The sequence below is a fragment of the Narcine bancroftii genome, chromosome 3, assembly GCF_036971445.1.
Source record: "Narcine bancroftii isolate sNarBan1 chromosome 3, sNarBan1.hap1, whole genome shotgun sequence".
Lineage (NCBI taxonomy): Eukaryota > Metazoa > Chordata > Chondrichthyes > Torpediniformes > Narcinidae > Narcine > Narcine bancroftii.
This window is the reverse complement of record NC_091471.1, coordinates 233,835,046-233,861,667: the sequence shown is the minus strand read 5'-3', so window position 1 is coordinate 233,861,667 and position 26,622 is coordinate 233,835,046. Positions and strand designations below refer to the sequence as shown.

At 42.9% G+C, this 26,622-nt stretch overlaps 1 protein-coding gene across 6 annotated transcripts in view; it reads left to right on the top strand.

Moving 5' to 3' along the window:
* The window catches only part of LOC138758297 (scavenger receptor cysteine-rich domain-containing protein DMBT1-like), a 141,159-nt gene that overhangs the window by 68,821 nt on the left and 45,716 nt on the right, over positions 1 to 26,622 (top strand). For all 6 annotated transcript variants that reach the window (XM_069927012.1, XM_069927011.1, XM_069927009.1 and 3 more), the window contains 4 exons: positions 4,158 to 4,472; positions 6,994 to 7,299; positions 9,798 to 10,103; positions 11,257 to 11,559. In XM_069927012.1, the coding sequence (XP_069783113.1) occupies positions 4,158 to 4,472; positions 6,994 to 7,299; positions 9,798 to 10,103; positions 11,257 to 11,559 (1,230 nt within the window). The remainder of the gene's footprint in view (positions 1 to 4,157; positions 4,473 to 6,993; positions 7,300 to 9,797; positions 10,104 to 11,256; positions 11,560 to 26,622) is intronic.

Below are 26,622 nucleotides of genomic sequence, written 5' to 3'. Positions count from 1 at the left end.
AATACCACTAGTGGCAGATGACTTTAAATTCAGCAGGGTTATTGACCTCTCCCCGACCAGACCATCAAAAAATACAGTCCATCATTTTATTGTCCAAGCTGAGTTTGAAGGTCTTCCACCACTTCAACCAGTTGTGCTGTTTCCAACTTCATCCCATTCCCATTTCCATTCTTTGCCTTGGCAATGTTAACTAATGGTCTCATTGACAGATTGTGGCTCAATTTATTATCTGGCAAAGAATTAGCGAAAGTTAGTGCATCCTGAGCTTTCTCAAAAAATTGATCCCGATATTGCCCATAAAACACTTTCAACATTGCTGGATATCTAAACGCTGATTTATAACCTTTCTTCCACAATATCGTCATAGCCTGGTTAAACTCCTTACGTCTCTGTATTACCTCCTGACTTAGATCAGCAGAAAAGAAAACTCTGCTGCCTTGAATCATTATTGGGTTCTGACCAACATGGGCCTTCTGTATTGCCAGACATAAAATAATCTCCCGATCCTGATATCTTCAACATCTAATTAAAACCACTCGCGGAGGTTGCCCCAGAAAAGGCTTCCTTAACGCTCGATGAGCTCTGTCCAATTCCAATCCTCTGGAAATGATTCCATCTCCAACATTTCTGGAATCCATTTATGAAAAAATTTCATAGGGTCCTGTCCTTCAATATCTTTAGGAAGTCCAACTATTTTTACATTATTTCGACGACTTTGATTCTCCAATTATCCATTTTTTTGGCAGAAAAATATTCTTCTGAACATCCCATCTTGTTACACCTGATCCATTCTATGTTCGACTTTCTTACATCTCTCTTCTACTTCATCCACTGCAATTAGACACTTATTAAGGACCACTTTCATAGCTGCAATTCCTCCACACATATCAGACATTTTCCCTTTTACTTCAGTAAATTGTTCATCTACATTATGAAAGCCAGTTGTCATATAAGCCATAATATTTTCATTTTGCTTTGTTAACTCTTTAAACATTGTAACTACATCTGGTCCAAGTGAAGGATTTGTTAAAGTAGGTGAGGTAACTGATTTAAATGGAGAAGCCATTTCTGTAGTTCTGGGTCTACGTTCAATAGCTTCTGAGGCCATCAACAATAATTCCTGATCATCTTCCCTGGCTGCTCTGCTATGGGTTTGGACCCCAGTCCACCCCACAGTGTGAGCAAGGACTTCACAGAAATGCGACATTTGATGCATGCTCAGAGGACCTGTAGCGTGGTAGCCCCGACGTGGCCCCGCTCAGCTCACCACCCTCGGCCACGCTAGTCGCGTCGCGCCTGTGGACGTCCTGGCTGATTGCCACGTTCCTTGCATCGGCGCCATCTTTTGTAGATCGCAACTTCAGAGAGGCCGACCTTCTTTCAGATTCCCCTGAAGACGTCCTCTGGGGCTTCAGCTCCAAAATAAATCGATCTTGTTGCCTCTTCGAATGGTAGGACCAGCTTTTTCACTTTTCCCAACAACTTTAATTAATTTTTTTGATTTCTGACCTCTTCCTCTCTTAATTTCTTGTAGCCCCAACACTCAATACTTTGTGTGATAGATTTTTTATATTTTAACAGTCTGTAAATTTCGGGCATTAACTAGTCCAGTCAGGCCGAGACAAATCCCACGTTCTTGTTCTACGCCATCTCACCACACCCCCCGCCCTACGTTGGCTTCCTCTTGGTCAACATCAACTAAAAAAAATGTTTCCTTAGAAGTTTTTATATTTTTAAAGAAAGCAGCCTTAAATATGACTGAACCCTGTAAATCTTTTTTCTTAATACTTAATGTTAAAGTTTGCACACATGTAGAATACATAAAACCTATACATTTATCATTTTAATACAAATTTCCACTAACTATCCACTCCCCTTATAAAACGAAAACCCTCCCTAACCCCAACACCAATAAACACAGAGCAGACATGTTAATAACATATGATAACATTCTAAAGGAAAGGAATGATAAAAATATTGGATTGTGTTAAGGCAGGCCAACTAGAAAAAGCCCCTTGCACTCTAGCGTCCCACTAAATTGGCCGTTCAGTGTCCTAGGATAGGAATGGGGGGTATTAGCTTTTCACACTTGACCCCTCCTAACTAGGACACTGAACATTTTCACATTTGCAAGGAGCCATCCCTGGGGTGAGGACTGTTTGACCTTCTACCGGTTACATCATGAGCAATGGTGGACCTGTCCTAAATCCAGATCAATTTATTATATCTTATATTTGTCCCGCATCGGACTTGTCAGCCACAAACGAGCCTGCAGCTGACGTGGACATTTACCCCCTCCATAAATCTTCGTCCGCGAAGCCAAGCCAAAGAAAGATATTTGAATAAAATTAATCATGCCTAATGATAACATAATTAAGCTTTATATACAGCATGGTACGAGCTTCTCAGCCCCTGTCGATGTTGAGCCGAAGGACTGAGGGAAACAGCTAGCAATAAATAGTAGTAGCGGACAATTTTTAAACAGGGTGGGGACATTAGTACCGCTCAATTTATACAGCATGGGAAAATTGGTATCACTCTCACATACAATTTATGGAGCCTGGGAAAGTTGGTAGCGCTATCACGTACAATTTATACAGCGTGGGCAACTTGGTAGTGATATCACGTACAATTTATACAGCGTGGCACTAACTCAGCCAAGACTATTGTCTTAATTTCAATGAAGAATCATGTCCTTTTCAGTTTATGCAGCTTCGGCCAACGAGGGAGTGGCAGACGTTTTGACTTTCAAAATGGTTTCTGTGTGTTAGGGCCTGTGATGCCTGTATCCCTGTCACCCACAAATTCCCTCATTAAGAAAAAATATATATTATGTATATATTTTTATATGTGTGTGTGTGTGTGTGTGTGTGTGTGTGTGTGTGTGTGTGTGTGTGTGTGTGTGTGTGTGTGTGTGTGTGTGTTAGTATATATTTATATATTTGTGTGTGTGTGTGTTTGTATAACCAATGGTTCTCAACCTTTTTATTCTCACCCACAGACCACTATAAGTAATCCCTCTGCCATTGGTGCTCCGTGATTAGTAAGGGATTTCTTAGGTGGTCTGTGAGTGGAAAGAAAAAAGTTTGAAAACCACTATTTTAATCGTCCCTCATTAACTCATGATGTGCCTGGTTCAGAACCCCAAAGGAAATGGGCCAATGAGCATTTTTTTCAAACAAACTATTTCAATCGTTATTAGGTGGGCAGTGATTCTCCACCTTCCCTCCCACTTACATCCCACCTTAAGCAATCCCTTACTAATTACAGAGCAACAATGGCAAAGGGATGACTTAAAGTGGAATGTGAGTGGAAAGAGAAAGGTTGAGAACCAGTGGTTTAGGGTATTGTAAGAATCTTTCAGATAAGTGTGAGTGTCACCTACTTATGATGGTCCGAGGTACGATTCTTTTGCCGTTATGGTAGTGAATGTCACTATAATACGTTAAAGTAAAGGTCATCGCAAACATCATGGATTTGTCCATTAAACGTGGATAATTTCTCAAAGTTCAATTCTTTGTGGCCTCCTTGGTAAATCACACTTTTTAGTTCAGTTAGAAAGTTTGCATGGACTGGTACAGCACTGTGGGGAGGGAGCGGGACAGAGGGATTAGTGTGGGGACTGGTACAGGGCTGTGGGGAGGGAACGGGACTGAGGGATCAGTGCGGGGACTGGTACAGGGCTGTGGGGAAGGAGCGGGGCAGGGGGATCAGTGCGGGGACTGGTACAGGGCTGTGGGGAGGGAGTGGGGCAGGGGAATCAGTGTGGGGACTGGTACAGGGCTGTGGGGAGGGAGCGGGGCAGGGGGATCAGTGTGGGGACTGGTACAGGGCTGTGGGGAGGGAGCGGGGCAGAGGGATCAGTGTGGGGATGTACAGCACTGTGGGGAGGGAGCAGGACAGAAGGATCAGTGGGGGGACTGGTTCAGGGATGTCAGTGTTAAACAAGGTATACCTGTATTCGCTTTCGACTTACGGTGGGGTTTATGGAACGCAACCGTATCGTAAGTTGATGAGCACATGCTATGTTTAGCTGTGAAAAATAGAGGTATATTAGTAAGCTGATTAATTTCTCAAGTAGGGACAGCTTTGTGGGCGGAAGGGCTTGTATTGTTCTCAATGTTTTCTATGATTCTAATGTGCACTGGCCGTTGCAGATGACATCAGGCTGAGGCTGGTCGATGGCCTTGAGCCCTGCTCCGGGAGAGTGGAGTGCTTCATTAACGGGACGTGGAGGACTGTTTGTGACTTGAACTGGGACCTGCCGGATGCCGACGTGGCCTGCAGGCAGTTGCACTGTGGCTTTGCCCAGTCGGCGACACAGAGCGGCCGCTTCCGGGAGGGGACGGGTCTCGCCTGGGCGGACAACTTCAACTGCAAGGGGATGGAGGCTTACCTATGGGTGTGCCCTCATGACTCGGTGCACTCAAACTTCTGCCCAATGAGAAACGACGCAGGAGTCATCTGCTCAGGTGAGAGGCGCCGCTGCCTATCTGAGCATCTGCCTCATGTTTATTGCCCCAAGCCCTGTGCACCAGTCAGGATGGGATCATTAAAAATATTTATATTTGGCATGCTGGCCTTCATTAATTGAAGTGTGGAATACATGAATACTTAAATGTTTCTTAAATGTGCAAATCAAGCCTGCTTCCACCACATTTTCTCATTCCAACTTGTTACATATCAGACAATAAAAATGAGCCCACAGAGTTATATTTAAAATAATAGTTTAAATTATTAATTAACAATAATATAACACCTTATCTAATTTAACTGATCTTATCTAAACATATCTACTTAAGCCCCCCAACTATGCGCAAATATATGTATGTGTTTGTGGAATACTCCAAGACACCACAGTTCATGCACTATAGTCGAAAGACAATTTGAAGTTTGGTCTGTGTTGATGTGCAGGCTTTAAATTAATGCAAGCAAGGAGGTGGGAGAGACTGGGTGACAGACTTACCAAATCCTTGTCAAGCGGTTTCCAGAGAAATGTCCTTTCCAACGAGAGGCAACCGACACTTCCCTTCTCACTGTGTGTGGGGGCGGGGGGGGGGGGGGGCGGGGAGGGAACACACGAAGTGAAGTGGTTCTCACAAAGCTTCCAGAAACCCTGACATGGGCGAGCCATTCAAAGTGACCTTCCCTTGTGGTCTCAGAGTGGTATACTCATTCTCCTATAACATGGAGAAATCAGACAAAACAGGCCTTCCTGCACAGTATCCCTTCAAAGGATGCTTCTCCATGTGCTGTCTGCTTAAAATGGCCCTGAGTCAATCCCCTATAACATGGAGAAATCAGACAAATTGCCTGTCACCACCACTTCAGCACAGTATCCCTTCCAAGAATTGTTGCTCCTGTGCTGTCTCCTTAAAAATGGCCCCTGAGTGAATCAGTGCAATGTGCCAAAACATGTTGGATATGAGGTCTCCACGCCATGCCTCAAGGGCCTTCAGAAGTATCCAATGTGAGAACATGCTCTCCTCAGCCTGCCAGCTCATAGTCAATCTCCCAGGTTGATTTGTTCTCTGACAAGTGATGGTGCCTCTCCAATGAAAATGCACTGAAAATGGAGGTATATATAATAACACCCATCACGTGAGGAGGTTCCCCCAAACCTGTGGGCTGAAATGGCCTGTCACCGTGCCACAACCTTAATTCTGCCTCTTCTTTATCACTCAGGATGGTTTGTAGCATAGATCATACCTGTGCCCCTGTGTGCCTCAGGTACAGCGGCCACACACGTCAATGAATGTGTCACACTTACTTTGTGAGTTATAAATAATCTTCTCCAGGGGAAAGCGCCTCTGCAATTCCCATACTCCGTTGTGTAACACTAAGCTGAGAGTTGGAATTCCATGCAACTGCTAAACACTTCCTGGCTACTGAGTGAGCGACCTTCACCAACTGAATTTGCTGTTTGGATCATCTAAACTGAAGTACACTAATATCTCCCGGAAGGAACAAATCTGGATCTTGTGGAAACTCCACTTTCATAATTTCTCTCTTCACGACATTCCCAAGGTCCACCTAGAAGAATCCCACCTTCGTACACAGCCAGGTGAAGTGGATAAAGATTCCAACCTCCACACCGCATTAGAAGCACATATCCAAAATTTCTGATGTTGATTTATGTAACTTTTCTGTCAGTTATACCTCACACTACAAAAATTACATCAACATGCAAGGCATTGTTGATTACAGTTTAAGGTGGTCCTAGAATCCCTTTATCAAATTTCCCCTCATTCTTCTATGCTCCAGAGAATAAAGTCCCAACCTATTTATCCTTTCCCTGTAACTCAAGTCCTGAAGTCCAGGCAACATCCTCTATCAAATCTCCCCTCATTCTTCAACACTCCAGGGAATAAAGTCCCAACCTGTTTAACCTTTCCCTGTATTCCCAATCTCTCTGATCTACCACACATGGTGATGGGCAATGAAAAGGAATCGGTAGCATGTGGAGGATGGGAGATGGGGCTGGGGAAAGCAGCTGGCATTTTGTGTAACATTTTATCAACCTGGCTCACGATGAGAAAAGCGCTTGCAGTGAGATCCTTCTTGTACAGCCAGAGCATCACTCTCCATACACACTGTCGTCTGGACAGCTGTGGTGCTGTGGAGTCTGTCGCCCATCTCATTGCGCAAAGAGCACAGGGAGGTGGAGGTTCGTCCCCAGCGGCAGCGTGACAGAGGACTCTCTGATCTATGGTCTGTTCCCTGGGGTCATTTTCCATGTCTGACTTACAGAACTGCCGGAAGATCGTCAACTCAGTGGACGGCCCCCTTTGGTCTGTTGATCTTCCAGCACACAGAGATGTGGGTGAGGGAACAGTATTGAGAATACATCAATATGATCGACACTATGACTGTAAAAAGTCTTGAATGGTTTTCTTGTCAATGATTTGTTATGTATAAAGTATATTTTTGGAAACAAAAGTCTATTGATCTCGGATTCAGCATTGTCTGCTATTTTACCCTTTTGCTTTCCAGACCAACCTCTGAAGCCCAAAATAAATTTTAGGAGGCTGATGGGTGAATTTTCACAGGGGGAGAACCTGACCATTGTATGTTCCTCGCTTGAGTTCTACACGGGCGCGGTCTTTTACCTCTACTGGACCGGCAAGTCCACCCACGTGAAATCCCTCCGGGTGGCGCCAACCTCAAGCCAGGTCACGTTTGTCATCCCGGGCATCGACCTATCGCACAGCGGTGGTTACACCTGCGCCTACCAGCTGGAGAGGGATGGAAGGAACTACACCTCGGCCAAGAGCGATGAAATCCGAGTCACCATCATCGGTAAACTTTCCTTCCGATTTGGACACTTTTTTCCTTAAGAATTTTTAAATCAGTTGTAATATGAAATCTTGACCAAATTGTCACAAAAAATCTCTTAACTTGATAACAATAAGATTTTGTATTTTCTGATAGTTTGTTTTTCATTCATTCTACTGAAAGTAATAAATTTCCCATCTTCAAAACAATCTTTAATTTTCCTAATTCCATAATTTTACCAAATTTTAAAAACATTAATTTTCCATAGAAAATGGAATAAGTCTATTTTGAAATAAAAGTGTTCTTCCAGATATTAAACCTCTTGCTCCAACTCTTTAGCAATTTTATTCCAAAGACAATTAAATATTTCATCATGGTTTTCTTCTTTATTTGCTCTTAATAATCTGACATTCCATTTATAAATAAAATGTAGATCAGTTTTTCCTATTTTGTCAAGTTCCAGTGGTTTGCAACCTTTCTCTTCCCACCCACAGACCCCTTTAAGTAACCCTGATGCCATCGGTGCTCTGTGATCAGTCAGGGATTGCTTCAGGTGGTCTGTGAGTGGGAAGGGAAGGTTGAGAATCACTGCTCTAGACCCAATTGTTGGTTAAATATTTGGCATGAGAAAAATGGTCATTGGTCCATTTCCCTTGGAGTTGTGAAACCAGGCACATAATGAGTCAATGAGGGACGATTAAAACAGCGGTTCTGAAACATTTTTCTTTCCACAAACAGACCACCTATAATAACCCTTTTCTAATTACCTGTGGCATAGGGATTGCTTCAGGTGGACTGTGAGTGGAAAGATAAAGATTGAAACCCACTGATTTAAAAATGCACTTGGCCACAGGGGTGGTGCCGGAGGATTCGAAGGTAGCTCATGTTGTTCCATTGTTTAAAAAAGGCTCCAGAAATAACCCTGGAAATTATAGGGCACTGATCCTGTGGTCAATAGTAGGTACATTATTGGAAGGTGCTCTGAGAGATTGAATAGGCAAGTATTTGGATAGCCAGGGACTGATTTGAGTTAGTCAACATGGCTTTGTTCATGGTAGGTCACATTTAACCAATCTTATAGAGATTTTTGAGGAGGTTACTAGGAAGGGTGATGAAGGAAAGGCTGCAGATGTTGTCTACATGAACTTTAGTAAAGCCTTTGACAAAGTCCCACATGGGAGGTTAGTCAGGAAGGTTCAGATACTCAGTATTCTAGGTGAAGCAGTGAACTGGATTTGACATCAGCTGGATGGGAGAAGCCAGAGAGTAATGGTGGACGGTTGCTTCTCGGACTGGAGGCCTGTGACTAGTGATGTTGCCTCAGGGATCGGCCCTGGGACCATTGTTGTTTGTCGTCTATATCAATGATCTGGACGAAAATGTGTGCAATTGGATCAGCAAGTTTGCAGACGACACCTAGATTGGAGGCATTGTGGACATTGAGGAAGGTTTTCAAAGCTTGCAGTGGGATCTGGACCAACTGGAAAAAAAATGGGGTGTAAAATGGCCAATGGAGTTTAATTTAGACAAGTGTGAGGTGTTGCTTTTGGGAAGGACAAACAAAGAATGGTCGGGCACTGAGGACTGGGGTACAACAGAGGGATCTGGGAATACAGATACATAATTCCCTGAAAGTGGCATCACAGGTGGATAGGATTGTAAAGAGAGATTTTGGCATATTGGCCTTCACAAATCAAAGTATTGAGTACAGGAGTTGGGACGTTATGGTAAAGTGATATAAGACATTGGTGAGGCCACAATTGGAATACTATGTGCAGTTTTGGTCACCGAACTACAGGAAAAATATCAATAAGATTGAAAGAGTGAAGAGAAAATCTACTCGGATGCTTTCTTGATTTCGGGAACTGAGTGACAGGCAAAGGTTAAACAGATTGGGACTTTATTCCCTTGAGTGTAGAAGAATGAGGGGAGATTTGATAGAGGATTGTGCCCAGACTTCTTGAACTGAGTTACAGGGAAAGGTTAAACAGGTTAGGACTTTATTCCCTGGAGTGCAGAAGAATGAAGGGAGGTTTGATCGAGGATGTTGGCTGGACTCCAGGAACTTAATTACAGGGAAAGGATAAACAGGCTCGGACTTTATTCCCTGGTCCATGGAAGAATGAGGGGAGAATTGATAGAAGTATTTAAAATTATGAGGGGGATAGGCAGAGTAGACTTTTTTTTCCACTGAGAGTAGGTGAGATACAAACCAGAGGACATGGGTCAAGAGTGAAATAGGAAAGGTTTAGGGGGAAGAACTTCACACAGAGAGGGGTGGGAGTTTGGAACAATTGATGTGTGGAATGCGGGGTCAATTTTAACATTTAAGAAGATTTTGGACAGGTACATGGTCTGGATGGAGGGCTATGGACTGGGAGCATCTCAGTCGGACCAGAAAAAAAAATAGAATGGTTCGGGACAATTTAGAAGGGCTGAAGGGACATTTTTCTGTGCTGTTAAGTGGATCTATTAAGTGCTGGATTAATTTGCCTCACCTTGCCTTTTGTATTCTCTTGCAGACAAACCACCAAAGCCAACCATTGAAATACTACGTCCATCCGGCGTGTTTTCCATCGGTGAGACAGTGGGGATCAGGTGCAGAGCACCAGGAATGTACGCAGGTGTGGTGTTTATCTTGTCCAAAGTGGAGGGTAGTTCCTACATCACCGCAGCCAAAGCCAAGACGCCTGATTCCTCTGGACTCCTGAAGATCCGTGATATTCGCCTCAAGGATCAGGGAGTTTACGTCTGCTTGTACCAGATCACGAGAGCGGGGAAGGTGTACGACTCAGCACAGAGCGAGCGCAAGCATTTAACCGTGAGCGGTATGTGGCCGTGAGGGGTGGAGGTGTGTGGACCAAACCTGGTGACACCATCTTTCTTTGTATTTCCCTTCCATCCATGTGTCTGTCTAAGTGACTCTCAAATACCCCCAATGTTCCAGCCTCCACCACCATCCCCAGCGAGGCATTCCAGGCCCCCACAACTCTCTGGGTAAAAACACTTACCCCTGATGTCTCCCTAAACTTCCCTCCCTTCACTTTGTACTCATGTCCTCCTGCATTGGTAAACAGGTGCTGGGTGTCCACCCTATCTCTGCCTCTCAGAATCTTGTAGACCTCTGTTAAGTCTCCTTTCATCCTTCTACTCTCCAAAGAGAAAAGTCCCAGCTCTGCCAACCCTTGCCTCATAAAGACTTGTTTCTCAATCCTGGTCAATCTCCTCTGCACTCTGTGTGTGTGTGTGTGTGTGTGTGTGTGTGTGTGTGTGTGTGTGTGTGTGTGTGTGTGTGTGTGTGTGTGTGTGTGTGTGTGTGTGTGTGTGTGTGTGTGTGTGTGTGTGTGTGTGTGTGTGTGAAAGAGCGTGCCTGAGTGTGTGAGAGCATGTCTGTAAATGTATGTGTGCACGTGTGTGAGAAAGAGCATGAATGTGTGTGTCCGTGAATATGTGTGGTTGTGTGAGTGTGTGTGCATGTGCGTGCATGAGAGAGTGTCTATATGTGTGTGTGCATATACCTTAAATTTGTGTGTATATTGCGAAAAATTTTGTACCAAAGTTCGAGGTCAAAGTTTGCATTATACATACATATTTTCTGCAGCGCGAATCCAATGGGCGGAGGGGGATTGAGATGCCAGCATAAATCAGGCTGGTGAGGGGCATAGAGAGACACCAGTGCAAATTTGGCCAGCAAGAGGGAAGAGAGACACCAGCGCAAATTGGGCGGGCGAGGGGTGGGTGTTCGTATTATACACGGGGGTAAAAACTTTCTCCCTTTATCCCCTCAAAAATGGTGGGAGGGTCGCATTATACTCGAAACGCATATACACACATATTTATGGTAAGTGTGTGTGTTGTTTTGTGAATATATCTGTCATTATGTGACTGTGTTGTGTGTATATTCATGCGCATGTGTGTGGTTTCGTGTGTGTGAGCACGCGCGAGTGTATTGACCTCACCACCATGGTGTTTATTTTCCAGATGAATTACAGAGCCCACAGGTGTCCTTGAATCGACCCTTTGGCCAGTACCTACAAGGGCAGACTGCAGAAATCACTTGTATTGCTCCCAAGGAGTACAATTCCAACACATTCTCGCTCTCCAAGCTTGGGGATACCAATGTGATCATGTCGATTGGCCCAATAACCAACAGGACTAGTGTTCTAACGATTCAGCAAATAGACAAAAACAAGGAAGGCTCCTACAGTTGTACGTACAAAACGACCATTTCGAACAAGGTCTACACCTCAGCACGCAGCGAGTTCATCAACATATCCTTGACATGTAAGTGAATGTTTGGGGCACCAAATCTAAACGATTGCTCGTTCGAATTGCAGAATATTACAGCATTGAAACAGGCCCTTTGGATCTTCTAATCTGTGCCATACTATTCTTCTGCCTGTCCCACTGACCTGCAGCCAGTCAGTCTCCACCCATCCATCTACCCGTCCAAATGCAATCACCATTTCCGTTCATTCCACTACTCTCTTTGTGAAGAAATTTGCCACAATGGAACCATAGAACAATGCAGCACAGAAAACAGGCTATTTGGCCTCTCAAGTTCCACTGGCCTCCTTACATTGCATAACCCTTCAGGCCTCTCCCATCCATGCATCTATCCAATTTATTCTTAAAACACACAATCGAACACACGTTCAGCACGTCCGTTGGGCAGCTTATTCTACACTCCCACCCACGTTCTGAGTTAATAACGTGCCGAATGCTCCCCCTTTATCTTAAAACTATGACTTCTCGTACTTATCTCCCCCAATCTAAGTGGAAAAAGCCGACTCACATCCACTCTGTCTGTACCTCTCATAATCTTGTAAACCTCAATCAAAACTCCCCTCATTCTTCTACACTCCAGGGAATAAAGTCCCCACCTGTTTCATGTTTCTCTGTCACTCAACTCCTGAAGACCCAGCAACATCCTAGTAAATCTTTGCTGCCGTCTTTCAATCTTATTGATATCCTTCCTGTAGTTTGCTGACCAGAACTGCACACAATATTCCAAATTAGGTCTCACAAATGTTTTAAACAACTTAACCATAACATCCCAACTTCTGTACTCAATATTTTGATTTATAAAGGCAAAAAGCTTTCAATATTCCCTCTAAACTTTTCCCATTTCACCCTTAACCCATGTCCTCTGGTATCTGAGCCAACCTCAGTGGAAAAAACTGAATTACATTTACTTTGTCTGTCCCCCTCATCATTTAAAATACCACCATCAAATCACCCCGTATTCCTCTATGCTCATGAAAAAATATAGAAACTGCTACTCAACTGCAGGAAAAAAATGAAAGATATCCAATAGATGGAAAGAGGGCACACAAAATCTACCAGGGTGTGGCCTGGATTCCAGGAAATGAATTACAGGGAAATGTTAAACAGGTTGGGACTTTATTCCTTGGAGTGTTGAAGAATTTGATCGAGGATGTTGCCTGGACTCCAGAAACAGAGATACAGGGAAAGGTGAAACAGGATGGGGCTTTATTCACTGGAGTGCTGAAGAATGAAAGGAGATTTGATTGAGGATGTAGCCTGGACTACAAGGAACTGAGTTCCAGGGAAAGGTTAAAGAGGTTGGGACTTTATTCTCTGGTGTGTAGAAGAATGTGGCGAGATTTAATCAAGGATGTTGACAGGACTCCAGGAACTGAGATACAGGGAAAGGTTAAACAGATTGGGACTTTATTCCCTGGAGTGTAGAAGAACGAGGGGAGATTTCATTGAGGATGTTGCACGGAATCCAGGAATTGAGTTACAGGGGAAGGATAAACATGTTAGGACATTATTTCGTGGAACATATAAGAAAGAGAGATGGTTTGATTGAGGATGTTTCTCGGAATCTGGAAACTAAGTTACTGGGAAAAGTTAAACAGGTTGAGACTTTATTCCCTGGAGTGTAGAAGAATGAGGGGTGATTTGATTGAGAATGCTGCCCGGACTCCAGGAACTGAGATAAAGGGAAACGTTAAACAGGTTGGGACATTATTCCCTGGAGTGTCGAAGAATGAGGGGAGATTTGAAAGAGGATGTTGCCCGGACTTCAAGGAACAGAGTTACAGGAAAAGGTTAAACAGGTTGGGACTTTATTGCCTGGAGCGCAGAAGAACGAGGTGAGATATAATCCAGGATATTGCCAGACTCGATGAACTGAGTTACAGGGAAAGGTTAAACAGGTTTGGACATTATTCCCTGGAGCGTATAAGAATGAGGGAGAATTGACAGAGGATGCTCTCCGGAATACGAGGAACTGAGTTACAGGGAAAGGTTAACGAGGTTGGGAATTTATTCCCTGGAGTGAAGAAAAATGAGGGGAGATTTCATAGAGGATGTTGTCCTGACTCCAGGAACTGAGTTACACCGAAATGTATAACAGATTTAGCCTTTTTTCTGTGGATTGTCGAAAAATGAAGGGAGATTTGATCGACGATGATGCAAGGACTCCAGGATCTGAGTTACAGGCAAATGTTAAACAAGTTGGGACATTATTCCCTGGAGTGTAGAAGAATAGGGAGAGATTTGATAGAGGATGTTGCTCGCAGTTCAATTAACTGAGTTACAGGGAAAAAAATAATCAGGTTGGAACTTTATTCCCTGGAGCATAGAAGAATGAGGAGAGATTTCATTGTGGATGTTGCCCAGAATCCAAGAACTGAGTTACAGGGAAAGGTTAAAAATGTTGGGACATTATTTCCTGGAAGGTAGAATAAAGAGAGATGGTTTGATTGAGGATGTTTCTCGGACTCTAGGAACTGACTTACAGGGAAAGGTTAAACAGGCTAGGTCTTCATTCCCTGGAGCATATAAGAATGAGGGGAGATTTGACAGAGGATTCTGACCGGACTTCAACTTACTGAATTACAGGGAAAGGTTAACCTGGTAGGGAATTTATTCCCTGGAGTGCAGAAGAATGAGAGGAGATTTGATCGAGGATGTTGCCCAGACTCCGAAACTGAGTTACAGGGAAAGGTTAACCGGTTAGGATTTTATTCCCTGATGTGTAGAAGAATGAGGGGAGATTTGATAGAGGATGTTGCACTCACTCCGGGAACTGTGTTACAGGAAAAGTTTTAAACAGGTTGGAACATTATTCCCTGGAGCATAGAAGAATTAGGGGAGATTTAATAGAAGATGTTGCCCAGAATCCATGTATAAGCTACAGGGAATGGTTAAATAGGTTGGGGCATTATTTCCTGGAACGTAGAAGAAAGAGAGATGGTTCGATTGAGTATGTTTCTCGGACTCTGGGAACTAAGTTAGTCAGAAACGTTAAATAGGTTGGGACATTATTCTCTGGAGTGTAGAAGAATGAGAGGAGATTTGATCGAGGATGTTGCTCGCAGTTCAAGGAACTGAATTACAGGGAAAGAATAAACAGGTTGGAACATTATTCCCTGGAGCGTAGAATAATAAAGGGAGATAACATTGAGGATGTTGCCCGGAATCCAGGAACTGAGTTACAGGGAAACGTTAAACAGGTTGGGACTTTATTTCCTGGAGTGTAGAAGAATGATGAGTGATTTGATAGAGGATGTTGTCCAAACTCTAGGAACTGATTTGCAGGTAAATGTTAAACTGCATGGGTTTTTTTTGCTGATGTGACGAAGAATGAGGGGAGATTAGATAGAGGATGTTTCCTGGACTTCAGGAACTGATTTACAGGAAAAGTCAAAAGAGGTTGAGGCTTTATTACCTGGAGTGTAGATGAATGAGGGTATATTTGATTGAGGATTTGATTGGAATCTAGGAACTGAGTTACACGGAAAGGTTAAACAGATTGGGTCTTTATTCCCCTGAGTGTAGCAGAATGGGGAGAGATTTGATAGAGGATGTTGCTTGCAGTTCAATTAACTAGTTACAGGGAAAAAAATAACCAGGTTGGAACTTTATTCCCTGGAGCATAGAAGAATGAGGAGAGATTTCTTTGAGGATGTTGCCCAGAATCCAAGAACTGAGTTACAGGGAAAGGTTAAAAATGTTGGGACATTATTTCCTGGAAGGTAGAATAAAGAGAGATGGTTTGATTGAGGATGTTTCTCGGACTCTAGGAACTGAGTTACAGGGAAAGGTTAAACAGGTTAGGACTTCATTCCCTGGAGCATATAAGAATGAGGGGAGATTTGACAGAGGATTCGGACCAGACTTCAACTTACTGAATTACAGGGAAAGGTTAACCTGGTAGGGAATTTATGCCCTGGAGTGCAGAAGAATGAGAGGAGATTTGATCGAGGATGTTGCCCAGACTCCGAAACTGAGTTACAGGGAAAGGTTAACCGGTTAGGATTTTATTCCCTGATGTGTAGATTAATGAGGGGAGATTTGATAGAGGATGTTGCACTCACTCTGGGAACTGTGTTACAGGAAAAGTTTTAAACAGGTTGGAACATTATTCCCTGGAGCATAGAAGAATTAGGGGAGATTTAATAGAAGATGTTGCCCAGAATCCAGGTATGAGATACAGGGAACGGTTAAATAGGTTGAGAAATTATTTCCTGGAACGTAGAAGAAAGAGAAATGGTTCGATTGAGGATGTTTCTCGGACTCTGGGAACTAAGTTAGTCAGAAACGTTAAACAGGTTGGGACATTATTCTCTGGAGTGTAGAAGAATGAGAGGAGATTTGATCGAGGATGTTGCTCGCAGTTTAAGGAACTGAGTTACAGGGAAAGGTTAAAAATGTTGGGACATTATTATCTGGATTGTAGATGAATGCAGGGAGATTTGATTGAGGATGTTGCCCGTAAACCTGGAACTGTGTTACAGGGAAAGATTAAACAGGTTGGGTATTTATCCCCTGAGTGTAGAAGAATGAGAGATTTGATAGAGGATGTTGCTCACAGTTCAAGGAACTGAGTTACAGGCAAAGGTTAAACAGGTTGGGACATTATTCCCTGGAGTGTTGAAGAATGAGGGGAGATTTGATAGAGGATGTTGCCCGGACTTCGAGGAACAGATTTACAGGGAAAGGTTAAAGTGGTTGGGACTTTATTTTCTGGAGTGTAGAGAATGAGGGGAGATTTGAAAGAAGATTTTTTGCCGGACTTCAGGAACTGAGTTACAGGGAAAGGTTAAACAATTTGCAATTTTATTCTCTGGAGCGTAGAAGAATGAGGGGAGATTTGATAGAGGATGTTGCACTCGCTCCAGGAACTGTGTCACAGGAAAAGGTTAATAAGGTTGGGACGTTATTCCCTGGAGCATAGAAGAATGAGATGAGATTTGATAGAGGATGTTGCCCAGAATCCATGAATGAGTCACAGTGTAAGGTTAAACAGATTGGGACTTTATTTACTGGAGTGTGGAGAATGAGGGGAGATATGAAAGAGGATATTGTCAAGACTCCAGGATCAGAGTTACAGCGCAAGGTTAACAGATTTAAACTTCTTTCACTGGATTGTCGAAAATTGATTGGAGATTTGATCGAGGGTAATTTCAGGACTCCAGAAACTGAGTTACCAGCAAATGTTAAACAGTTTGGAACATTATTCCCTGGCGTGCAGAAGAATGAGGGGAGATTTTGTCGAGGATGTATCCCCGAGTCCAGGAAATGAGTTACAGGGAAAGGTTAAACAATTCGCGACCTTATATCCTGGAGCTTATAAGAGTGAGTGGAGATTTGATAGGAGATGTGGCCCAGATGTCAGGAACTGAGTGCCAATGAAAGGTTAAACAGGTTGGGGCTTTATTCCCCTGAGTGTAGAAGGATGATGTGAGATTTGATGCAGGATGTTGCCTGAACTCCAGGAACTGAGTTTCAGGAAAAGGTTAAAAAGGTTGGGACATTATTTCCTGAATTGTAGAAAAATGAAGGGAGATTTGATTGAGGATGTTGCCGGTAAACCTGGAACTGTGTTACAGGGAAAGATTAAACAGGTTGGGTATTTATCCCCGGAGTGTAGAAGAATGAGAGATTTGATAGAGGATGTTGCTCACAGTTCAAGGAACTGAGTTACAGGCAAAGGTTAAACAGGTTGGGACATTATTCCCTGGATTGTTGAAGAATGAGGGGAGATTTGATAGAGGATGTTGCTTGGACTTCAAGGAACAGATTTACAGGGAAAGGTTAAAGTGGTTGGGACTTCATTTTCTGGAGTGTAGAGAATGAGGGGAGATTTGAAAGAAGATTTTTCCCGGACTTCAAGAACTGAGTTACAGGGAAAGGTTAAACAATTTGCAATTTTATTCTCTGGAGTGTAGAAGAATGAGGGGAATTTGATAGAGGATGTTGCACTCCCTCCAGGAACTGTGTTACAGGAAAAGGTTAAAAATGTTGGGACATTATTCCCTGGAGCATAGAAGAATAAAGAGAGATTTCATTGAGGATGTTGCCCAGAATCCAAGAACTGAGTTGCAGGGAAAGGTTAAAAATGTTGGGACATTATTTCCTGGAAGGTAGAAGAAAGAGAGATGGTTTGATTGAGGATGTTTCTCGGACCCTAGGAACTGAGTTACAGGGAAAGGTTAAACAGGTTAGGACTTCATTCCCTGGAGCATATAAGAATGAGTGGAGATTTGACAGAGGATTCTGACCGGACTTCAACTTACTAAATTACAGGGAAAGGTTAACCTGGTAGGGAATTTATTCCCTGGAGTGGAGAAGAATAAAGAGATTTGATAGAGGATGTTGCTCGCAGTTCAAGCAACTGAGTTATAGGGAAAGAATAAACTGGTTGGAACATTATTCCCTGGAGCGTAGAATAATAAAGGGAGATCACATTGAGGATGTTGCCCGGAATCCAGGAACTGAGTTACAGGGAAATGTTGGGGCATTATTTCCTGGAACGTAGAAGAAAGAGAAATGGTTCGATTGAGGATGTTTCTCGGATTCTGGGAACTAAGTTAGTCGGAAACGTTAAACAGGTTGGGACATTATTCCCTGGCGTGTAGAAGAATGAGAGGAGATTTGATCGAGGATGTTGCCCGGACTCCAGAAACTGAGTTACAGGGAAATGTTAAACAGGTTGTGTTTTTTTTGCTGATTTGTAGAAGAATGAGGGGAGATTAGTTAGAGGATGTTTCCTGGACTTCAGGAACTGATTTACAATGAAAGATTAAAGAGGTAGGGACATTATTACCTGGAGTGTAGATGAATGAGGGGAGATTTGATTGAGGATGTTGCCCGGACTTCAAGGAACAGATTTACAGGGAAAGTTTAAACTGGTTGGGACTTTATTTTCTGGAGTGTAGAGAATGAGGGGACATTTGATTGAGGATTTAGCCCGTAAACATGGAAATGTGTTACAGGGAAACATGAAACAGGTTGGGTCTTTATTCCCCTGAGTGTAGAAGAATGAGGATAGATTTGATAGAGGATATTGCTTCGGATTTTATTCCCTGATGTGTAGAAAAATGAAGGGAGATTTGATAGTGGATTTTGCCCGTACTTCAGGAACTGATTGACAGGGAAAGGTTAAATAGGTTGGGACTTTATTTCCTGGAGTGTAGAAGAATGAGGGGATATTTGCTAGAGGATGTTGACCGGACTCCAGGAACTGAGTGACAGGAAAGGTTTAATAGGTTGGGCCTTTATTTTCTGGAGTGTAGAGAATGAGGGGAGATTTGAAAGAGGATGTTTCCAGGACTTCAGGAACTGTGTTACACGAAAGGATAAACAGTTTGGGATTTTATTCCCTGGAGTGTAGAAGAATAACGAGAGATTTGATAGAGGATGTTGCTCGCAGTTCAAAGAACTGATTTACAGGGAACAAAAAACAGGTTGGAACATTATTCCCTGGAACGTAGAATAAAAAAGGGAGATTACATTGAGGATGTTGCCCAGAATCTAGGAACTGAGTTACAGGGAAAGGTTAAATATGTTACGGCATTATTTCCTGGAACTTAGAAGAAAGAGAGATGGTTTGATTAAGGATGTTTCTCGGACTCTGGGAACTAAGTTAGTCGGAAACATTAAACAGGTTGGGACATTACTCCCTTGAGTGTCGAAGAATGACGGGAGATTTGATCGAGGATGTTGCCCGGGCTCCAGAAACTGAGTTACAGGGAAAGTTTAAACAAGGTGGGATTTTATTCCCTGATGTGCAGAAGAATGAGGGGAGATTTGATTGAGGATGTGGCCCGGACTTCAAGGAACAGATTTACAGGGAAAGTTTAAACTGGTTGGGACTTTATTTTCTGGAGTGTAGAGAATGAGGGGACATTTGATTGAGGATTTTGCCCGTAAACATGGAAATGTGTTACAGGGAAACATGAAACAGGTTGGGTCTTTATTCCCCTGAGTGTAGAAGAATGAGGATAGATTTGATAGAGGATATTGCTTCGGATTTTATTCCCTGATGTGTAGAAAAATAATGGGAGATTTGATAGTGGATTTTGCCAGTACTTCAGGAACTGATTGACAGGGAAAGGTTAAATAGGTTGGGACTTTATTTCCTGGAGTGTAGAAGAATGAGGGGATATTTGCTAGAGGATGTTGACCGGACTCCAGGAACTGAGTGACAGGAAAGGTTTAATAGGTTGGGCCTTTATTTTCTGGAGTGTAGAGAATGAGGGGAGATTTGAAAGAGGATGTTTCCAGGACTTCAGGAACTGTGTTACATGAAAGGATAAACAGTTTGGGATTTTATTCCCTGGAGCGTAGAAGATTAACGAGAGATTTGATAGAGGATGTTGCTCGCAGTTCAAGGAACTGAGTTACAGGGAAAGAATAAATAGGTTGGAACTTTATTGCCTGGAGCGTAGAATAATAAAGGGAGATTACATTGAGGATGTTGCCCAGAATCTAGGAACTGAGTTACAGGGAAAGGTTAAATATGTTGGGGCATTATTTCCTGGAACGTAGAAGAAAGAGAAATGGTTCGATTGAGGATGTTTCTCGGATTCTGGGAACTAAGTTAGTCGGAAACGTTAAACAGGTTGGGACATTATTCCCTGGAGTGTAGAAGAATGTGGGGAGATTTGATAGAGGATGTTGCATTCATTCCAGGAACTGTGTCACAGGAAAAGGTTAAACAGGTTGGAGCATTATTCCCTGGAGGATAGAAGATTTAGGGGAGATTTAATTGAAGATGTTGCCCGGAATCCAGGTATGAGTTACAGGGAATGGTTAAATAGGTTGGGACTTAATATCCTGGAGTGTACAAGAATAAAGGCAGATTTGATTGAGAATGTTGCGTGGAATCCAGGAACTGAGTTCGAGGGAATTGTTATATAGGTTGGGACTTCATTTCCTGGAGTGTAGAAGAATGAGAGGAGATATGATCAAGGATGTTGCCCGGACTCCAGAAACTGAGTTACAGGGAATGGTTAAACCTGGTGGGATTTTATTCCCTGATGTGCAGAAGTATGAGTGGAGATTTGATAGTGGATGTTGCATGGAATCCTGCTATGAGTTACAGAGAACGGTTAAATAGGTTGGGAATTTATTTCCTGGAATGTCGAAGAAATGATTGTGGATGTTTCTCGGACTCTGGGAAATAAGTTAGTCGGAAACGTTAAACAGGTTGGGACATTATTCCCTGGTGTGTCCAAGAATGAGGGGAGATTTGATAGAGGACGTTGCCAGGACTCCAGGAACTGAGATGCAGGGAAATGTTAAGCAGGTTGCGTATTTTTCGCTGATGTGAAGAAGAATGAGGGGAGATTAGATAGCAGGTGTTTCCTGGACTTCAGGAACTGATTTACAGGGAAAGTTTAAAGAGGTTGGGACTTTATTATCTGGATTGTAGATGAATGCGGAGAGATTTGATTGAGGATGTTGCCCGTAAACCTGGAACTGTGTTACAGGGAAAGATTAAACAGGTTGGGTATTTATCCCCTGAGTGTAGAAGAATGAGAGATTTGATAGAGGATGTTGCTCACAGTTCAAGGAACTGAGTTACAGGCAAAGGTTAAACATGTTGGGACATTATTCCCTGGAACGTAGAAGAAAGAGAGGTGGTTAGATTGAGGATGTTTCTCGGACTCTAGGAACTAAGTTAGTCGGAAACGTTAAACAGGTTGGGACATTATACCCTGGAGAGTAGAAGAATGAGAGGAGATTTGATCGAGGATGTTGCCCGGGCTCCAGAGACTGAGTTACAGGGAAAGGTTAAACAATTTGCGATTTTATTCCGGTAGAGTAGAAGAATGAGGGGAGATTTGATAGGGGTTGTTGCTCTCACTCCGGGAACTGTGTTACTGGAAAAGATTAAACAGGTTGGAACATTATTCCCTGGAGCATAGAAGAATTTAGGGATATTTAATAGAGGATGTTGCCCAGAATCCAGTTATGAGTTACAGGGAATGGTTAAATAGTTTGTGACTTTATTTCCAGGAAGGTACAAGAATGAAGGGAGATTTGGTAGAGAATTTTGCCTGGAATCCAGGAACTGAGTTAGAGGGAAACGTTAAATAGGTTTTGGACTTCATTTCCTGGAGTGTAGAAGAATGAGGGGAGATTTGCTAGAGGATGTTGTCCGGACTCCAGGAACTGAGTGACAGGGAAAGTTTAAATAGGTTGGGGCATTATTTCGTGGAATGTAGAAGAAAGAGAGATGGTTCGATTGAGGATGTTTCTCAGACTCAGGGAACTAAGTTAGTCGGAAACGTTAAACAGGTTGGAACATTATTCCCTGGAGCGTAGAATAATAAAGGGAGATTACGTTGAGGGTGTTGCCCGGAATCCCGAAACTGAGTTACAGGGAAAGGTTAAATATGTTGCGGCATTATTTCCTGAAACGTAGAAGAGAGAGAGATGGTTCGATTGAGGATGTTTCTCGGACTCTGGGAACTAAGTTAGTCAGAAACGTTAAACAGGTTGAGACGTTATTCCCTGGAGTGTAGAAGAATAAGGGGTGATTTGATTGAGGATGTTGCCTGGACTCCAGGAACTGAGATACAGGGAAATGTTAAACAGGTTGGGACATTATTCACTGGAGTGTCGAAGAATGAGGGGAGATTTGATAGAGGATGTAGCCCGGACCTCAAGGAACAGAGTTACAGGGAAAGGTTAAACAGGTTGGGACATTATTCACTGGAGCGCAGAAGAACGAGGTGAGATTTAATTCAGGATATTGCCAGACTCGATGAACTGAGTTACAGGGAAAGGTTAAACAGGTTTGGACATTATTCCCTGGAGCGTATAAGAATGAGAGAGAATTGACAGAGGATGCTGACCGGAATACGAGGAACTGAGTTACAGGGAAAGGTTAACGAGGTTGGGAATTTATTCCCTGGAGTGAAGAAGAATGAAGGGAGATTTCATAGAGGATGTTGTCCTGACTCTAGGAACTGAGTTACACCGAAAAGTTTAACAGATTTAGACTTTTTTCACTGGATTGTCAAAGAATCAGGGGATATTTGAGAGAGGATGTTGCCCGGACTTCAAGGAACTGAGTTACAGCGAAAGGTTTAACAGATTTAGACTTTTTTCTGTGGATTGTCAAAAAAGGAAGGAAGATTTGATTGACGATGATGCTAGGACACCAGGATCTGAATTACAGGCAAAGGTTAAACAGGTTGGGACATTACTCCCTGGAGTGTCGAAGAATCAGGGGAGATTTGATAGAGGATGTTGCCCGGATTTCAAGTAACAGTGTTACAGTGAAATGTATAGCAGATTTAGCCTTTTTTCTGTGGATTGTCGAAAAATGAAGGGAGATTTGATCGACGATGATGCAAGGACTCCAGGATCTGAGTTACAGGCAAATTTTAAATAAGTTGGGACATTATTCCCTGGTGTGTCGAAGAATGAGGGGAGATTTGATAGAGGATGTTGCCCAGACTCCAGGAACTGAGTTACAGGGAAAGGTTAAACAGGTTATGACTTTATTCCTCTGAGTGTGGAAGGATGAGTTGAGATTTGATAGTAGGGTGTTGCCCGAAATCCAGGAACATAGTTACAGGGAAACATTAAACAGGTTGGGACTTTATTTCCTAGAGTGTAGAAGAATGATGAGTGATTTGATAGATGATGTTGTCCAAACTCTAGGAACTGATTCGGAGGTAAATGTTAAACTGCGTGGGATTTTTTTGCTGATGTGACGAAGAATGAGAGGAGATTAGACAGAGGATGTTTCCTGGACTTCAGGAACTGATTTACAGGAAAAGTCAAAAGAGGTTGAGACTTTATTACCTGGAGTGTAGATGAATGAGGGGAGATTTAATTGAGGATTTGTCCGGAATCTAGGTACTGAGTTACACGGATAGGTTAAACAGATTGGGTCTTTATTCCCCTGAGTGTAGAAGAATGAGGAGAGATTTGATAGAGGATGTTGTCCGGACTCCAGGAACTTAGTGACAGGGAGAGTTTAAATAGGTTGGGACTTTATTTTCTGGAGTGTAGAGAATGAGGGGAGATTTGAAAGAGGATGTTTCCCGGACTTCAGGAACTGTGTTACACGAAAGGATAAACAGTTTGGGATTTCATTCCCTGGAGCGTAGAAGAATAACGAGAGATTTGATCGAGGATGTTGCTCGCAGTTCAGGGAACTGAGTTACAGGGAAAGAATAAACAGGTTGGAACTTTTTTCCCTGGAGCGTAGAATAATAAAGGGAGATTACATTGAGGATGATGCCCGGAATCCAGGAACTGAGTTACATGGAAAGTAAAATATGTTGGGGCATTATTTCCTGGAACGTAGAAGAAAGAGAGATGGTTCGATTGAGGATGTTTCTCAGACTCTGGGAACTAAGTTAGTCGGAAACGTTAAACAGGTTGGGACATTATTCCCTGGAGAGGAATGAGAGGAGATTTGATCGAGGATGTTGCCCGGGCTCCAGAGACTGAGTTACAGGGAAAGGTTAAATAGGTTGGGACTTTATTTCCTGGAGTGTAGAAGAATGAGGAGAGATTTGCTCGAGGATGTTGTCCGGACTCCAGGAACTGAGTGACAGGAAAGGTTAAATAGGTTGGGACTTTATTTTCTGGAGTGTAGAGAATGAGGGGAGATTTGAAAGAGGATGTTTCCAGGACTTCAGGAACTGTGTTACACGAAAGGATAAACAGTTTGGGAATTTATTGCCTGGATTGGAGAATAATAAAGAGATTTGATAGAGGATGTTGCTCGCAGTTCAAGGAACTGAGTTCCAGGCAAAGGTTAAACATGTTGGGACATTATTCCCTGGAGTGTTGAAGAATGAGGGGAGATTTGATAGAGGATGTTGCCCGGACTTCAAGGAACAGATTTACAGGGAAAGGTTAAAGTGGTTGGTACTTTATTTTCTGGAGTGTAGAGAATGAGGGGAGATTTGAAAGAAGATTTTTTCCCGGACTTCAGGAACTGAGTTACAGGGAAAGGTTAAACAATTTGCAATTTTATTCTCTGGAGCGTAGAAGAATGAGGGGAATTTGATAGAGGATGTTGCACTCGCTCCAGGAACTGTGTTACAGGAAAAGGTTAAAAAGGTTGGGACATTATTCCCTGGAGCATAGAAGAATGAGATGAGATTTGATAGAGGATGTTGCTCGCAGTTCAAGGAACTGAGTTCCAGGCAAAGGTTAAACATGTTGGGACATTATTCCCTGGAGTGTTGAAGAATGAGGGGAGATTTGATAGAGGATGTTGCCCGGACTTCAAGGAACAGATTTACAGGGAAAGGTTAAAGTGGTTGGGACTTTATTTTCTGGAGTGTAGAGAGTGAGGGGAGATTTGAAAGAAGATTTTTTCCCGGACTTCAGGATCTGAGTTACAGGGAAAGGTTAAACAATTTGCGATTTTATTCCGGTAGAGTAGAAGAATGAGGGGAGATTTGATAGGGGATGTTGCTCTCACTCCGGGAACTGTGTTACTGGAAAAGGTTAAACAGGTTGGAACATTATTCCCTGGAGCATAGAAGAATTAGGGGAGATTTAATAGAGGATGTTGCCCAGAATCCAGTTATGAGTTATAGGGAACGGTTAAATAGGTTGTGACTTTATTTCCAGGAAGGTACAAGAATGAAGGGAGATTTGGTAGAGAATTTTGCCTGGAATCCAGGAACTGAGTTAGAGGGAAACGTTAAATAGGTTTTGGACTTCATTTCCTGGAGTGTAGAAGAATGAGGGGAGATTTGCTATAGTATGTTGTCCGGACTCCAGGAACTGAGTGACAGGAAAAGGTTAAAAAGGTTGGGACTTTATTTCCTGAAGTGTAGAAAAATGAGGGGAGATTTGATTGATGATTTGTCCAGAATCTAGGAACTAAGTTACAGGCAAAGATTAAACAGGTTGGGACATTATTCCCTGGAGTGTCGAAGAATGAGGTGATATTTGATAGAGGATGTTGCCCGGCCTTCAAGGAAAAGATTTACAGGGAAAGGTTAAAGTGGTTGGGACTTTATTTTCTGGAGTGTAGAGAATGAGGGGAGATTTGATTGAGGATGTTGCCCGTAAACCTGGAACTGTGGGACTTTTTTTCCTGGAGTGTAGAAGAATGAGGGGAGATTTGCTAGAGGATGATGTCCGGACTCCAGGAACTGAGTGACAGGGAAAGTTTAAATAGGTTGGGACATTATTTCGTGGAATGTAGAAGAAAGAGAGATGGTTCGATTGAGGATGTTTCTCAGACTCAGGGAACTAAGTCAGTCGGAAAGGTTAAACAGGTTGGAACATTATTCCCTGGAGCATAGAATAATAAAGGGAGATTACGTTGAGGGTGTTGCCCGGAATCCCGAAACTGAGTTACAGGGAAAGGTTAAATATGTTGCGGCATTATTTCCTGAAACGTAGAAGAGAGAGAGATGGTTCGATTGAGGATGTTTCTCGGACTCTGGGAACTAAGTTAGTCAGAAACGTTAAACAGGTTGAGACGTTATTCCCTGGAGTGTAGAAGAATAAGGGGTGATTTGATTGAGGATGTTGCCCGGACTCCAGGAACTGAGATACAGGGAAATGTTAAACAGGTTGGGACATTATTCACTGGAGTGTCGAAGAATGAGGGGAGATTTGATAGAGGATGTAGCCCGGACCTCAAGGAACAGAGTTACAGGGAAAGGTTAAACAGGTTGGGACATTATTCACTGGAGCGCAGAAGAACGAGGTGAGATTTAATTCAGGATATTGTCAGACTCGATGAACTGAGTTACAGGGAAAGGTTAAACAGGTTTGGACATTATTCCCTGGAGCGTATAAGAATGAGGGAGAATTGACAGAGGATGCTGACCGGAATACGAGGAACTGAGTTACAGGGAAAGGTTAACGAGGTTGGGAATTTATTCCCTGGAGTGAAGAAGAATGAAGGGAGATTTCATAGAGGATGTTGTCCTGACTCTAGGAACTGAGTTACACCGAAAAGTTTAACAGATTTAGACTTTTTTCACTGAATTGTCAAAGAATCAGGGGATATTTGAGAGAGGATGTTGCCCGGACTTCAAGGAACTGAGTTACAGCGAAAGGTTAAACAGGTTTGGACATTATTCCCTG